The sequence below is a fragment of the Macrotis lagotis genome, chromosome 6, assembly GCF_037893015.1.
Source record: "Macrotis lagotis isolate mMagLag1 chromosome 6, bilby.v1.9.chrom.fasta, whole genome shotgun sequence".
NCBI classification, from domain to species: Eukaryota; Metazoa; Chordata; class Mammalia; order Peramelemorphia; family Peramelidae; genus Macrotis; species Macrotis lagotis.
The window spans coordinates 58,523,906-58,539,685 of record NC_133663.1 but is presented as its reverse complement, the minus strand read 5'-3'; the positions used below and the strand labels follow the sequence as shown (position 1 = coordinate 58,539,685).

At 37.1% G+C, this 15,780-nt stretch overlaps 1 protein-coding gene across 1 annotated transcript in view; it reads left to right on the top strand.

The window, feature by feature from the left end:
• The window catches only part of COL4A3 (collagen type IV alpha 3 chain), a 179,239-nt gene that overhangs the window by 73,357 nt on the left and 90,102 nt on the right, over positions 1-15,780 (top strand). The window contains exons 4-13 of the mRNA XM_074191247.1: positions 2,707-2,751; positions 2,846-2,890; positions 4,413-4,475; positions 5,146-5,199; positions 8,717-8,743; positions 10,216-10,293; positions 12,492-12,554; positions 12,890-12,925; positions 14,906-14,947; positions 15,189-15,266. Coding sequence (XP_074047348.1) covers positions 2,707-2,751; positions 2,846-2,890; positions 4,413-4,475; positions 5,146-5,199; positions 8,717-8,743; positions 10,216-10,293; positions 12,492-12,554; positions 12,890-12,925; positions 14,906-14,947; positions 15,189-15,266 — 531 coding nt within the window. The remainder of the gene's footprint in view (positions 1-2,706; positions 2,752-2,845; positions 2,891-4,412; positions 4,476-5,145; positions 5,200-8,716; positions 8,744-10,215; positions 10,294-12,491; positions 12,555-12,889; positions 12,926-14,905; positions 14,948-15,188; positions 15,267-15,780) is intronic.

Genomic DNA, 15,780 nt, shown 5'->3' with positions numbered 1-15,780 from the left:
TCCCTTTGTTCAACCCTAGCATGACTTCCATTGGCATTTGACACTATCTTAGTTGCTGGATATATCAGCAATTTGACTGTCAATTTGCTTCCATTGGACGATCCTTTATAGGTTGGTATTACATTCTTTAACCTTTGGATTAAAGGATTGACTTTTGGGTAAAGGACCAGGAACTGGACTAATTTAGAATCTAGGATTATCTACTAGACCTAGAACCAGTCATTTCCCCAAGTCTCACCTTGTTTTCTTTCCTTCTTATTTGATTATGAGTCTACACTTGTTATATGGGATTGGTAATCTGTAGAAAAACGGTTGGGGAAAACCCTTTTTTAGCAAAACTACCAGCACCAGGTTATTGATGATTAATGTTCATAGACTCTTGTTTGAAATATTACATCTAAAATCTCAATTTAAAAATGGGGGGGGTAAAATAAAGAAAGTAGCCAACTTGGTCACTATGATTCTGGCAGGATTAAAAAGAAAGCCCAGTAATACAGTGTTCTGGGCCTGACTCAGACTAGTCCTGTGTTTACAGCTTGGGATTGGAATGAAATGAAATGAAGCATTCATAGTCTATATCTATTTTTAAACAATTTTTTTTCTGAATTTAGTGAACACCAAAAAGAGATGCGGATAGAGGGGTTTAACCTATACAAAGTAGAAAAGGGAAAAAAAGGATTATACATAAAACCACAAATTTCTATTACTTTTCAAAGTATATAATAAATATTATCATCAAAGATGTCCTGATTGTCTATATTTCCTTCTAAACTTATTCTTATTCCATTTTGTGAATTTTAAATAGACTTTCATGAACCTCCTTTATCTATCTTCATTTTTTAATGGGGATACAAATAAATTAAAGCAGAGCTAAATATAGACTGTCTTTCCTACAATGGACATTAGCCAGAAGGAAGCCTGCAATGATTAATCTCATTAATCACAAGAATCCTTGGTCCTCATACAGCACTAGTTGCAACCTTGATGAACAGAAAGAAAAATGTTCATCTGCTGAGTGAGTATTTTAAAGGCGGAATGGTCCATAACCTTAAAAAAGATTGTTCTCCTTTATCTTATTCTGTCTCCACATGGTAATAATTTTTTAGTCATCCTTTGAAATCCTTTCCAGGATTCTCATTCCCATTTCTACCAGAAAGAAAATAGGGAATAGCTAGCCCAATGTAGGGCTCTGGGACACTGTCTCCAATTTAGTTGGGGTTTTTTTGGTTTTAGCAAGTAATGGAGTTAAATGACTTGCCCATGGGCACCCAGCTGGGTAATTATTAAGTGTCTGGGGACAGATTTGAACTCAGGTCACCCTGACTCCAGGGTCACACCTAGCTGTCCCTGTCTCCAACTAATAATGTAGTTTTGGTTTTTCAAACTTATCTCTCCTTTCAGCATTTTGTCTCTCTCCCCACATCTACCCTGTTATCTCTCTCTCATTTCAAATATCTTCTTCCAGGGCCAGGGCCAGGGCAGGCATGGTCTGAGCATGTCTTCTTCCACCCTGGTGGGCCTCCATTCCACAGGTGGTTGAGTAGGAACTGCAACTGCTTCCTTTCCCATGAGATTTGTGTCTCATTGCTGCTGTTTCCTTTTTCAGTGTTTCTATCAGAGATGTCAATGTTAACTAAAATAATACTTCTGAGCACACAGTGTTGATTTGGGGATATGTGCTGTCTTAGATACTCCAGACATTTCAGGATTAATCCAGGGAACAACGTATTCATGAAGGCTATGCTTTAAAGCAGGTCACCAAGAACAGGGACCTTTGAGACAAGAGCAGATAAATTAAATATGAGGAGAAAAATTACCAAAGTCACAAGCTTTTTAGAAGTACTTGAAAGTTTGAGAAAATGTATAACAGGAAGAGAAAACATGAGGACCACATATCTTCCCCAAAGAATAACCCAAATAGGAATTTTTTGGTGGGGGACTGTGGGGTTGAGAATAGAACAGAATGTGAATCTTTTTGAGAATTTGGGAGCAGTTTTGAGCCCTGTCTTCCATATAAGTAAGAAAAGACAGGCTTTAGCCTTGGCGGTCTAATCTAATCTAAGAAGACTATGTTAACAGCTTTTTCTTCCTTGCATGATGGAAAATATGAAAAGTCACTGAAACATTGTTTCTGTGTTGTAGCTCCCTGACTCCCTTCTCCCCCAAAGCAGGCCCCCTCTAAAGTTGGATTTCAGCATTAATTCTTAATTCTTCACAGTGTTAACAATGAAGATTCATCTCTGATCTATACAGTTCTCTACATTTGTGGCATATTTTATTATTAAGCTGGACAAGTTGGACATGTAAAGGCTACTATTTCCAATTGCCGCAATCATCTTTATATTGAATCTCCTTCTGCTTTAGTAGTTAATTAGCTGATTGATCTCTTTTAGATGGGGCTTTACTTTTCCCCTTCCAAGTTAATATTCTATCTCTACATTGTTTTGTGAGAAAATGGATTACAAGACACTGTTAATGATGAGATAAAATGGGAGGTAAAACAGTGTTAGCAATTTGGAGGTCACTAATGTATGCAGGTATCAATATTATGCAATTTACTTATTATTGTATAATATATTTATTTTCTTTCTTTTACTCTTTTTTTTTTAGCTTTTTGCAAGGCAAATGGGGTTAAGTGGCTTGCCCAAGGCCACACAGCTAGGTAATTATTAAGTGTCTGTCTTTTACTCTTTAATATGGATCTAGGGCTCTCCAGGACTTCCAGGCTGTATTGGCTCCAAAGGCACAAGGGTCAGTATTATAATCCATTCACATTAATTTTATCACATGCTATATTTTGAACATTTAAACAATATTTCCTCCCTTTTTTTTCATGTATCAATAGGGAATGACAGGATTGCCAGGTTTTCCAGGTCCTCCAGGACTTCCTGTAAGTAATGAGGAAATGTGTGTTTCTTTTTTTTTATGGTATCACAAGCCATGGCAGGGGGGCGGTGGGCGGGGGATGTCATAGCTTTAAAACTAGAAGAGACCTTAAACCATTTTGGCTATTATCATTATTTATTCAACTCTTTCATTTTACAGCTGAGGAAATGGAAGAGGGAGTGACTTGTCTGAGATAACACAGGGGTAAGGGGTAAAGCTGAGATATGAACCTCGTCTTCTGATTCAAAATCTGATACTCTTTGGCCACACTGCTTTTCTTAAATTTCTCTGATGAGTGATTGAAATAATTATATATGAAATATTAGAGGAGTCAGACTCATTGAACTTTCTGCAAATAAGTCGCAAAATAAGCAACCAGATTACAATATATACAATATAGTCATGAAATGCTTGACATAAACAAACAAACAAACAAATAAATAAATAGAGATTAAAAAGAAGAATTTATCAATATGTACCCTACAGGGATTTCTATTTGAATTTGATACAATTTATCCATATGGATATACTACACACACACACACACACACACACACACACACACACACACACACACATATATATATATGAATTTCAGAGTAAGTTTTATCTGTATAAGTATATATCTAAAAGCCATTTTGAATTCAGTTATATTGCAATGATATGAATAGAAATGCAGGTCTGTGACATAGTGAATAGAGTATTGGATGTGGAGTCAGGAAGATATGCGTTCAAATTCTACACGATCCTGAGCATGGCGCTAAACCTCTTTCAATCTCCATTTCCTCATCTGTACAACAAGGATAATGATACCCAATAATTCATATGGCTGTTTTGAGGAGATAGTAAGATAGTTTTAATTTGTGATTGTAACTTGTAAAACTTAAGGCACTATAAATATTAGTTATTATTTCATCATTACTCCTGAGATGTGACAAACTACATAAAGGTAAAGCCTGTTAAATCTATTCCATAACATAGGGGTTCATTCTGGCCCTGGAATCCCTTCACCTGTATTATAAAATTGTTCCACTGAATTTGGAATGGTTATTTAGAGAGTTAATTTAAATAACCCATTCTATATCAGACCAACAACATCTCCATAAATAAATATAACAAAATGTTATGTCGTCTTTTTTTAATTAACCCAGTTTGCTTCTAGTGTTCTTCAGGACCACATAGCACATGCAATTTGCACTAAAGTATTACTCAGATTTGCACTAAAGTCCTACTTTCATTGATAGGAATGAAAGGAAACTAGAGACCATCTAGTCCTAGACCTTTACTTTTACAGATGAAGAAGAGAGGGATGAAATGCCTTGCCCAAGGTTACACAGGTAGTAAGTGGAAGAGATCAGATTTGAAGCAAGGAGGGAAAGGAGGCATCCAGGTCAAAGAGTGATATAAGGTCAAAATTATGAATCAGCTAATTATTAAAGCTAATTACTTGTCCACCTTTTGCAAGATGTCAATACTTAGCAAATTATAATCTTTCAATTTTTGTCCTCTCTCTCTCTTTTTTTCAGGGCACACCTGGTCATACTGGTCCTTATGGACCCCCTGGTCTACCGGGATGCAATGGCACTAAGGTAGAGGGGAAAAGAAAAATAATAAAGCTGAAAGAGTATATGGGTTTTCCTTAGAACATCTTAGCCAAATATACATGTAGGAATGAACTGAGTATGCACGAGATTTGGACCCAGATAATATTCCCTATTCTCCAATACTTTCATGTTATCATCTAGGGTAGCTAATCAGGTTTGACTTCAGAAAGATAAAGAACCAGGTGTCCAAGTGGTCAGCTTCGTCTGCAGCTGTGAAGCATCATTAATCACCCAGCTGTGGTAGCCTAAGCTATACTCAGGATGAAGAATGACTGCATACCAAGTCCAACCAATCACACAGCTCTTCATCCCTTTTCCCCAGAGCATGGCCTCAGATGGAGAGGGATGACCTAATTATTCAAGTTTCAAGTAATCAGCAATTTGAAATTTCTTGGCACAATTAGGCTTTTGGAAACCATGAACAATTTGAGAACAAGTAGATTCTAATCTCATTTTCAAATGATATAATGGATTTCTGGCTCTCAGTTTCCTGACCCACAAATAGCTATAAGGACTCCTGAGTGCTTGTCTAGGGTGGCCATTGCCTTACTGAAAGAGAAGGGGAAGGGAAGGGACAAAGGAAATGCCTGCATAAGCTTTTCTAGTGAGGTTGGACAACAAGTAAGAAGAATGATCAACTTTGTATACTTTTCAGGGTGAGCAAGGATTTACAGGACTCCCAGGGACGCCAGGTCATCCAGGATTACCGGTAGGTTCTACTTTGCAACCCCTACCATGGAAATGAAGTAGGGGGAAAGAATCCATCTTCTTCTCTTCAGGTGATATAAGGAAAAGCTCAGAGGCTTTTTCTGTTTGCCGCTAGGAAAGAATCACAGCTAATGAGACTGTGAGAAAAGGGAAAGAGAACCTTAGCTGTACACTGACAGGTGCATAGCTTTGCCATCATGACTAGCAATTGTTGAAATTTAATTGCAAAGATAAGTATGATGGTATCTTAGGATAACTTATTGGCAACAATTTACGGGTATAAAACACTCTAATGATCAATGGAACAGTATAGAAGGTTGGGTGGGTTTGGGGGGGATAAGGGAAGACTGAATTACAGCTGAGACTGAAATTCACTATGCCAGGGTCCCACTGTGCCAGGCTTGATGGATAGTAGAATGGCAGAATTTCAAAGTTGGAAGGGTCCTCAATGACCACCTAATCCACCAGTCCTGGAAAGCTGGTTCTTGTCCTTTGTTATTGAAGAAGACCAAAATGACATCACTATGTTTGAGACAAATTACAGTGTCTGTTCAGTCCAATACAAGCTTGGAATGCTTTACCACAGGTTGGGCACAAATAATCCATGTGAACGCCTGGGGTGGGTACTCTAATCTTATGGATACCATATTTCCTTGGAGCTGCTTCAATTCTGCCTTCCTCACAGAGTGCAGCCCTCTCACTAAAGAAGGCATGCCATGCTGGCAGTCCTATGCCAGTGTCTTCCATGCTGCAAAATCCCTGAAAAAAAAGTCTGCTCTATGTCACCCTAAAGACACTGTAATCCATGTTCTGCTTGAAGACCATCAAGGGAAAGGCTAGCACTTCCTAAAGCAGACCATTGCTCTTTAAGAAGTTATTTCTAATAAAAAGACTAAATTTGTCCTTTTTTGTGTCTACTCATTGCTTTTTGTCCTGCTCCCTGAGACAAGAACATCAAATCTGGGGTTTTTTTTTTTCATTTGATTTTTAATGACTTGAATATAACTATTATGTCTCCCTAAGACTTCTCTAATCTAACACTCCAAGTTCTTTCCATGGATTTTCATATGATCCGAGGCTCTTCACCATCCTGGTTATCTTCCTCTGACTCATTAAGGTTGCTATAAGCACACTGAAAACTACAGAGCTCTGCAAAGGAATCACCAAATCCCCACTGGCCTTTTTATTAATGATTACTCCAGGTTAAAGATTCTTTGTCCTTGACATATATAACAGGAGCAAAATAAGTTAATAACTTGCTTTATTGAGAAAGTTCTGCTACAGAATGTCAGTGGAGAAGGAATGGTTGGGGAGGTTGAGGGAAAGAGGGCTGAAACCAAACAGTACGTGGCCATATTTCCCTCTTTCAGTATATCTGAATGGAGGGAGTTGAGATGAGGTATTTCTTGATAGAGTGAAAAATAGCATGATGTGTCTAAGTGGGCAAGAACCCTTGAACAGTCAATAGAAGAATCAAATGTCTGCTCTTGTCTCAGAGACTTCTCATGGACAGCCAAAGGAAGTCCATAAGAATCAAAGTATGGTACATGAATCTCTGACCATTTGACCTCTACAGCACTTATACAGAATGAATGTCACTATTTATTGTTATACATAGACTGAATTGTTTTCTCATTGTTTCATCTGTCAGTCTCACCTTCTCAGGTAGGTCATTTGAGGCTAGGGACCATATCTAGCCCTTTTTTATCTCTCCCAAAGCCATAGAGTCAAGTATCAAATCTTCATTATCTTGTGAAGCAACTTCTAGGACCTTAGACTTATCTTGCCTATTATCTTGACTTTGTATGAACACACACAGAGACTATATAATTTAAATCTTAATGAAATTCCATTTCCACCACCTACAAACTGTGTAACCTCGCTCTGACAAGTCACAACCTCTGTGATCCTCAGTTTCTTCATCTATCCTAGATGATAATTTAAGATTTCTTCTAGATCCCCCTTTATCTCTATATTTCTGTCTTTTAGAGTTGGAGATCCTGAACTCAGATCCCAGCTCCGTTTCTTAATACTAATGTGATCTTGGATAAATCTTTTCCTTTTGTTCCTTGGTTTTCTCATTTCTGAAATGAGGAATTTGAGCCACTGAAGTGCTGTCCAGTTTTAAAGTTAGACTCCTAAGTAGCTCTTCACTGGATCTTTTCCAATGTGCTCCACTTTACCCCTCATTCATTTGTCCTCCAAACTTTAGCCCTATTTCCTTATATTGATTGGTTAAGATGGGGACTATGAGAGTCTCAGGTAACAATTATTGCTTCTCTTACTATGAGAACTTCCCACTCCACTATTTATTTCTGCAAATTATCCTCTCAACCCTCAATTCCTAGATGTCAATTTTCTTATTGAGTTGAATTGTTTTTCAGTCGTGTCTGACTTTTCATGATCCGATTTAGGGTTTTCTTGGTAGAGATACTGAGTTGGTTTGCTGTTTCCTTCTCCAACTCATTTTACAGATGAGGAAACTGAGGTAGGATCAGACAGCTAGTAAAATATGAGACCAGATCTGAACTCGGGAAGATGAGTCTTCCTGATTTCAGGCCTGCTACCCTATCCACTGTGCCACTTACCTGCTCATGTTACGTTATAGCCTCAAATTATGAAAATCTCCATACTAGCCATGGTGAACCCTGAACTTTAGAAAAAAATCACAAAAAATTCTTTGGTCACTTTTATTCTAGTACTTTAAGTAAATTAAATTTGTACCTTAAAAAAATCAGAGTATTATGCTAATTAAGAGTAATGCCTTTTACACAGTGGATAGAGTACCAGCCCTGGAGTCAGGAGTACCTGGGTTCAAATCTTGTCTCAGACACTTAATAATTACCAACTATGTGGCCTTGGGCAAGCCACTTTACCCCATTTGCCTTGCAAAATTAAAAAAAAAAGAGTAATGTCTTTTAAACATATCCACAATGAAGTCATTACACTAATATTAGCTCAACTTTTTTAGCCTTCTCACATCTTATGGGACTTGGTGTTTCATATTGAAGTAACATGTTTCATGTTGAAATAACAATTTGCTTTGGGGATACACAGGCCTACTGTTCTGCTGGAGCAGGAGTTCAAAACAAATATACCTTGAACATTAAGAGTCCACCATTTTTTTTAGGTTTTTTTTTTTTGCAAGGCAAATGGGGTTAAGTGGCTTGCCCAAGGCCACACAGCTAGGTCATTATTAAGTGTCTGAGACCAGATTTGAACCCAGGTACTCCTGACTCCAAGGCCAGTGCTTTATCCACTGCGCCACCTAGCCACCCCATCACCATTTCTTAAGTAACACTTTGTGTTAGATACCTGCCATAAGATATTTATTTAATGATCCTTGAATCTTCATTAACTGCCATTTTAGCATTAGAATTACTAAATTTGAAAACTTTGAAATAAATCATTGGATTTCATTGGCCTTCATGGTCTTCCCTCTATTTTTCAAAAGAGTGGGGGGGGGGGAATTCCTTATTTACATTCTATTTCATTAATTTACTATTATTTTTTCCTAGGGTATCACTGGATTAAAAGGAGAAAAAGTAAGTCATTTGTAGAATGTTGTCATTAATTACTTGTTGGTCAGCAAGTATCCAAATTAAAAATTATAAAAATACTTGCAATGGAGGAATATATTTAGATCTAAGTAAGATTTCATGAATACAAATGCCATTAAAACATAACCCAACATAATTTGGGCAGGTTTTTTGTACCTATAGAATAAAAGAGATTATTTCATTATTTCTTTCTATAGATATGCCATAACAAATATCATTTTAATCCATTGAGGTAGAATAATCCAATAGAAAAAGCACTGAGCTGATGGCCAGGTGCATAAAGTACAAGTGACAGGTGTGGCTGGGTCAGAAGGAGCCATACTGGACCCTGTCTATGACATTCAAGCATATTGGCACCAACCAAAGACAGGGCAAGGAAAGACACTACAATAAAAAGACTGAAAATATTGGGCAATCAAGTTGAATTGGGCAGTTGAGTTTCTAGTGCTCCTTGAAGTATGACTTCCTCATTCTGTTTTAGATGTTCTCAAATATGAATTATCTGAGTGACAACCAGTTCCTCTGACTCTTCTCAGGGCTTTGGATCACAGCTACACAGAAATCCTCACAATCAGGAGACCAGCCTTTCTTTTCAATTTGTTCCTGCTTCCTCATAGCTTCTCCTGCATAGACAGCCCAACCCTAACTTTAATTTCCTGACTTGGGATTTTTCTCTATCATCAGCTTCTTTCAATCCCATGACCCCTTAAAATCTAGGTTGAACTCTATCATTAAATGTATAACCTTACAGACCTATTTAAGCTCTTTCTTCACTTCCCCACCAGTAAAACCACAGTACCTAAAGGAAGGTAAAACAATTCAAAAATAAAATGCTAGATAAGTTCATTGCTATCTGTAAAGAAAATCAGCTACTTACAATGGCTTTGGATTTATTTTAATGTAGATAATTGTGTTTATGCTTGCATTACCTACTTCATTTTGTGAGTATGGGTATAGTCCTTTGGAAACTCTAAGACAGGATCTAGGATGTTCCCAAAACCAGTAAAGTTTAAAACAACATTGAGACCTTTGAGATAATACAAATGATGATGATGATGACCACATTGATGATGATGGTGATGACGATGACGATGAAAAAGATGATAGCTAGAATTAATATAGCACTTTAAGGTTTTCAGAGTGATATATAAACATGTATGGGTATATGTGCATCTCTCTGTATCAACATAAATATCACATTTGATACTCATATTGGGGTAAGGTACTATTAGTCTTATTTTTAAGACTAGGAAAATGAATCAGAGAGATTAAGAGACTTGACTTAAATAGTATACATGAAGCAGGATCTATGTCATCTGTCATGATTACTACTATTATTCACCAGTATCCCTACAATGAAATGTTCTTATATTTGGAACAGTATGACTGAATAAAAAATAATGAGTTATAAAAATATTAAATTTCATTGGATTTAATGGATTTCCCTCATTTTCAAGGGAGCCCCGCCTTGGATAGAAGGTATTGGAAATGGTGGACGAGGTGACCCTGGGTTACCAGGAATCCCAGGACATCAGGTACAGAGAATTTTAGGCAGAGAGCAGACTCATTTTTGTTGCCTTCTGCAATGCTAATATAACAAATACTTTTTATTTCATTAAAAACATATTTCATTCAACATTGATTCGTTAATTCATATTCACCAATGTACCTTGCACATGAAATTCTCTCTTCTTAAGAATCATTTAAAAATTTTGTAACAGGCTAGTAGTTGATTCAATAAAACTCAACATACATTTAATGAAAACTTACTCCATACCATACATTTGCTAGGCACTGGGTACCCAAAACCAAAAATAAAATAGTTCTTACCCACAAGAAGCTTACACTCTACAAGGGAAAAGTCACATATACACAAATAAGCATGTGTATGTCACGTCTACACATATGTATAAATACATTGTATGTGTGTGTGTATATATAAAACAAGATACATGATAGAGAGATGATAGATGATAGACACAGACAGATAGATGAGAGAGAGAGAGAGAGAGAGAGAGAGAGAGAGAGAGAGAGAGAAAGCATTAAAAACTGTGATGATCTGGAAAGACCTCCTGAGGGAGCTAGCTCCTAAACTGTGTTTTCAATGGAGCTAGGGATTCTCCAGGGTGAAAATGAAGGAGGGGAGCAAAGATAGAATATCACCTACAAAGAAGGAAAAGTAAGCCAATTTGACTGGAATACAGAGAGCGTCAGGAGGACTGATGTCAGATGAGATCATCAGGGAGCCAGATCATAAAAGACTAAATATTAAACAGATTTTGCCACATAGTCACTTGAGCTTCTTGAGAAGAGAAATGCCATGGTCAGATGCTCATTTTAAGAATTTCAATTTTGCAACTTTTGTAGTGTCATGAAACCTCTTTGGCAGTTGGGGTAAAGGATACAGATCCATTCTCAGAATCATAATTTTATATACATACACAAAATAACTTTTAAAATAAGTTCATAAATCTCCATTTAGGAACCCCCATCTGAGATTATTAAGTGAGAGAAGGTGCTGACCTACATTGGTAGAGGGAATGTCCTCATCCAGGGAGTTCCCTAAACCAATATCATCACATCCATAGCATTATATGACACTTAAGTCATGTAAATAGATCCCTAATGGATTGAGGCAGAACTGTAGATCAATGGTCTCTGCAGATATTCAGCCTAGGATGTATATTAATTAATTCCTGTATCATCACAAACTAATGAATTGCTTAACTCCTCTCCACCCTAACCAGTACTGGTTACCAACCACAGTCTTCAAAACACCTAGTTGGGAGAAGATAGACATACCATTTTGTCTTCTCAATATATCAGCACAGTGGTGAGTTCATAGAATCCTTACATAAGAGAAGTCTACCTGAATTACCTCCAGAGTTATAGTTGTGCCCTTCCCTAAATACCAAAGACTCACTAGGATCAACTGTTCTCTCTAGTTAGACTAATTTTCTCCAGAGATAAAAGAATTGCAACCAGTCTTACTGCTATGATTAGCAGAGAATACCTTATCTTGTTCTATAATTCTACAACTATATAGAGACTGATAGGGAGTGGCTAGAAAAAATTAATTGATGGGAACTCGGTGGGCTTTGTGTAAAATGTGAGACTTGAGCAGCATTATGAAGGAAGAATAAAAGGAAAAAAGCCCCATTTCAGGTAATGACATAAGCAAAGGCTGCGGAACCTGTTGAAACAAGTAGTTTACCTATGTGAGATGGAGGTATAATTGTGTATAAGATGGGTTATCTAAATTCCAGATGAAAGACAGTGCCGAATGGCAGATGGCCTTGAATTGATGATTAGGAGTTTTAAATTGATTCCATTCAACCGATGAGATCCGACATACAACACTTGAGGACATTCTTGCTCTTCTGTGTTGACAGATTCAAGAGATGAATGATAAGAAGCAAGAAGGCTATGAAGAATGGGGGAATGCAATATGATATCCTAAAAATTAGACCATAAAGAGGGGTAAAGTGAGACTATATAGATGCAATGTGGTTAATAAAACACAAAGGAATCTATCTATATATCTGTAGACATTCCCCTTCATTCTGGGTTACTGATAATCTATTTCACATGGTTAAAGAGTCTCTATTTGGGTGGGATGATCTATTAGATATGATGTATTCTTTAAAATATTGCAATAAATTAATTTGTGAAATTAGTGCTTCTCTTTATAATAACTAGGTGAGAATTTATTCTTATTCATGCTTTTTAAAAGGGTTTGCCTGGCCCCCCAGGGTTTCCTGGACCAGTTGGACCACAAGGACCCCCAGGATTCTTGGTGAGTAAGATATATATATATATATATATATATATATATATATATATATATTTATATATATATCACACATCTATATGTGATATATACATACATATATTGTATACACAAAATACATGTATGCATACTTGCATATATGCACATATATGAATTACAGACACACTTATAATATCATATTAAAGATGATTATGGGTATTAATTTGAGAACTTGTGGATACAGATAATTTGTGTCTGCCTGAATAAGTTGTTCTTCTATTGACAAAATATTCCTTAGCAACATTAGCAAAATTTTTTTCCATTTTTTAATTTTAATTTATTTATCATTCATTATCTTCCAGGGTTTTCCAGGAGAGATGGGACCTCCAGGACCAAAGGTAGATCAAAATTCACAGGTGGAATAGCTTACATCAGAGATCCCTAGCTAGGGGATTTGAATTACCTAGTAAATCTCAGAGTCAATCCTCATTGATCCTCAATCCACAAGTTAGGTGCCCTCTCCTGGAGCTTCAAAGGAATTTCCAGGAAGGAAGAAGAGGGACTGGGAGGGTTTCCCCCAACGCAAATCACCTATCAAGTTTTGGAGGAAATCAAATATAGTTTCTCATCAGGAAAGAGTTGGGCATCAGCAACCTGACCTAGACATTTTCTGGAAAAACCACTGTACTGTATTTCGTATCAGCTAATAGATTTGAACACTATGCTACTGCCAAAGAAAGACTAGTTTCATCTTTTCTGTGTGTGTGTGTGTGTGTGTGTGTGTGTGTGTGTGTATGTGTGTGTGCACGCGCACACATCTTTAAATTTAATTTGCATTATTAACATTTTCTCCAAAACTCTTGTTCTCCCTTTGTTTTTATGGAATCTTTATTTTCACCTTACTGAAAGAATACAGCTACAACTAGGCCAGGGCATCTGGGACTTTGCCCCAAGGGCATCAGAATTTAGAAAGCACTAACACTGAGCATCTTCAGCATCATCAGAGAAACAAGCCTAGCACCTATTTAGCAAGTATGATCAGTTAACATCAGAAGTAATGGATGTCCCAATTTGTGGATCCTTAAGAGAAATCCTAAAGAACAGCTTCCTCTCTCATTGCGTATCTGCATCTTCTCAGCATTTTGGAGTCATAATGAGTTTCCTGAATTTGAAAGTATTGGTGTAGTGAATAGGGAGCATAGGGGTAGTTAAGTGGTGCATTGGATAGAACAGCAGTCCTGGAGTCAGAAGGATCTGAGTTCAAATGTGGCCTCTGATACTTGATTCCTACTAACTGTGTGACCTTGGGCAAGTCATTTAATCCCATTGCCCCACAAAGAACAAAAAAAAAGAGAGAGAATATGCCTCCATGTCAGGAAGATTGGGGTTCAAGTCAAGTCTTTGACAGATTCTGATCCTGGGGGAAGCACTTATCCTCCCAATAATTGGAGCAGACTTTGAGCTGTGCTAGCATAGAGAATTTTTCACCTGGGAGCTCCTTTAATGAACAATCAATATACCAATGAATTCACAGGTTCAGTGCCATGAACAAGTTTCACATCATGAGATAGTAAATTGATTTTCTAAAGCATTTAGGACTGCTTGCACTAGATACCAAAATTTCTAGTTATTCTTCTGAAAGAACACTAAATTTAGAGTCAGTGGACCTGAGTTTGAATTCTGACTTTGCTTTTTATTATCTATGTGACTTTGGACAAATCATGTCCTCTTGCTGGGCCTGAATTTCTTCTTTTGTAAAACAATAGTGATAGACTAGATGATCTCTTAACTTCCTTTAGGTTGGACACCCTATGCCACTATGATCATGACGGTAAATAGAGAATAGCCATTCTCACATTCATTAATTTTGTTCCTTTCTATAGTTCTATGGTGAAACGTAATCATTTGTTATTAAGAGCCCCTGACCCTTCATAAACTTTGGTCTAATGTGAAATTAAATGGTACCAGATAGGAATTTCAAAGACAATGTAATGGTCAAGGACTTTTGAAATCCAAACCCAGTCTCTCTGACAGCACAAAGAATGGAAGATGTCATGCGTGTTCCAACTCACAAATCCAACTAAGTGGTGGACTAAGGGACCAGGTATCCTAACTCCCTCCACCTCCAGTGTTCTTTTCACTGTAGTTCTGTCTCCTAGGTCAGCTGTGTCATGAAATAAATTGCTTAAATCCCTCTCTATTTCATTTCTGTGTCTTTAGACTAAGACCATTTTCCTCTCAAGTATTGTCTGAAAAAAATCTTTTATCAGTCTAAAATTCAAGTTCAAATATGAACATTCAGTGCAAAAGATTAAATAAATGAAATGTAAATTTTTTCATATATAAAGACTTTTAATAATCTTTTTATTTTTCCATAGGGTCACATGGGTGTTAAAGGCATCGGAGAAAAGGGAGATCGGGTAATTAAAAATGCTATTTCTATATATTTGGGAAAATAACTTAAGAACTGTTGTGTAAAAATTCACGGTTGTTAGAAAAATGACATTTATAGTAAATTTACTTGACATGTCTCAGGTCACTTTTTGGTTAATCTTAACATGGGAAGTAAGTGCGCAGATAGAGAAGTGGCTTTCTTCTATGATAGTTCATCTAAGGAATCTAGTTGTTTTGTTCCTGTCATTTATTTGTTTGTCCTTTTAGGGTACAAAAGGGTTAACAGGACCCCCTGGACCACCAGGAGCCGTTATTGTGACATTGACTGGACCAGAAAACCTAACGGTAATGCTCCAACAGTATTTGAGATTTACCTTCTTCTAGATCTGGGGCCTGCTATGCCTACATTCAATACCCCTTGGAAAGGGAAGGGATGATAAATCGGCACCCACACCCAATCCAAATTTCCCTTAATCCAGCTCACTGGCCTTGTCCCTTCATCTGCCCATGATTCACAGTTCAGGAATGGAAGACTAGGGAAGAGCAGAGAGATTTATGTGGTGAGGGTGGGGATGATAACTATGACAGCAATGTTCTGGTGGCAGGTTATATTAAGTCCCCAGATTTCTGCTCATAGTGCCCTAAGTTTTGCATCTCTTTTTGCAGTTGTCAGACAGACAAAGGTCAGAGTTTGTCACAAGAATAGACTTCAGGAATTTTGCTCTTCACAAATGTAGTTTAGTTTTTCAATTTTGAAAGAGTTATTTCATTTTTGTCAATAATTAAAATAAATTCTACATCCAATACAGCTTTTGCAAACCAAGGGGTACAAAGGGTCTTTTTTCTTAAATTTACTCAG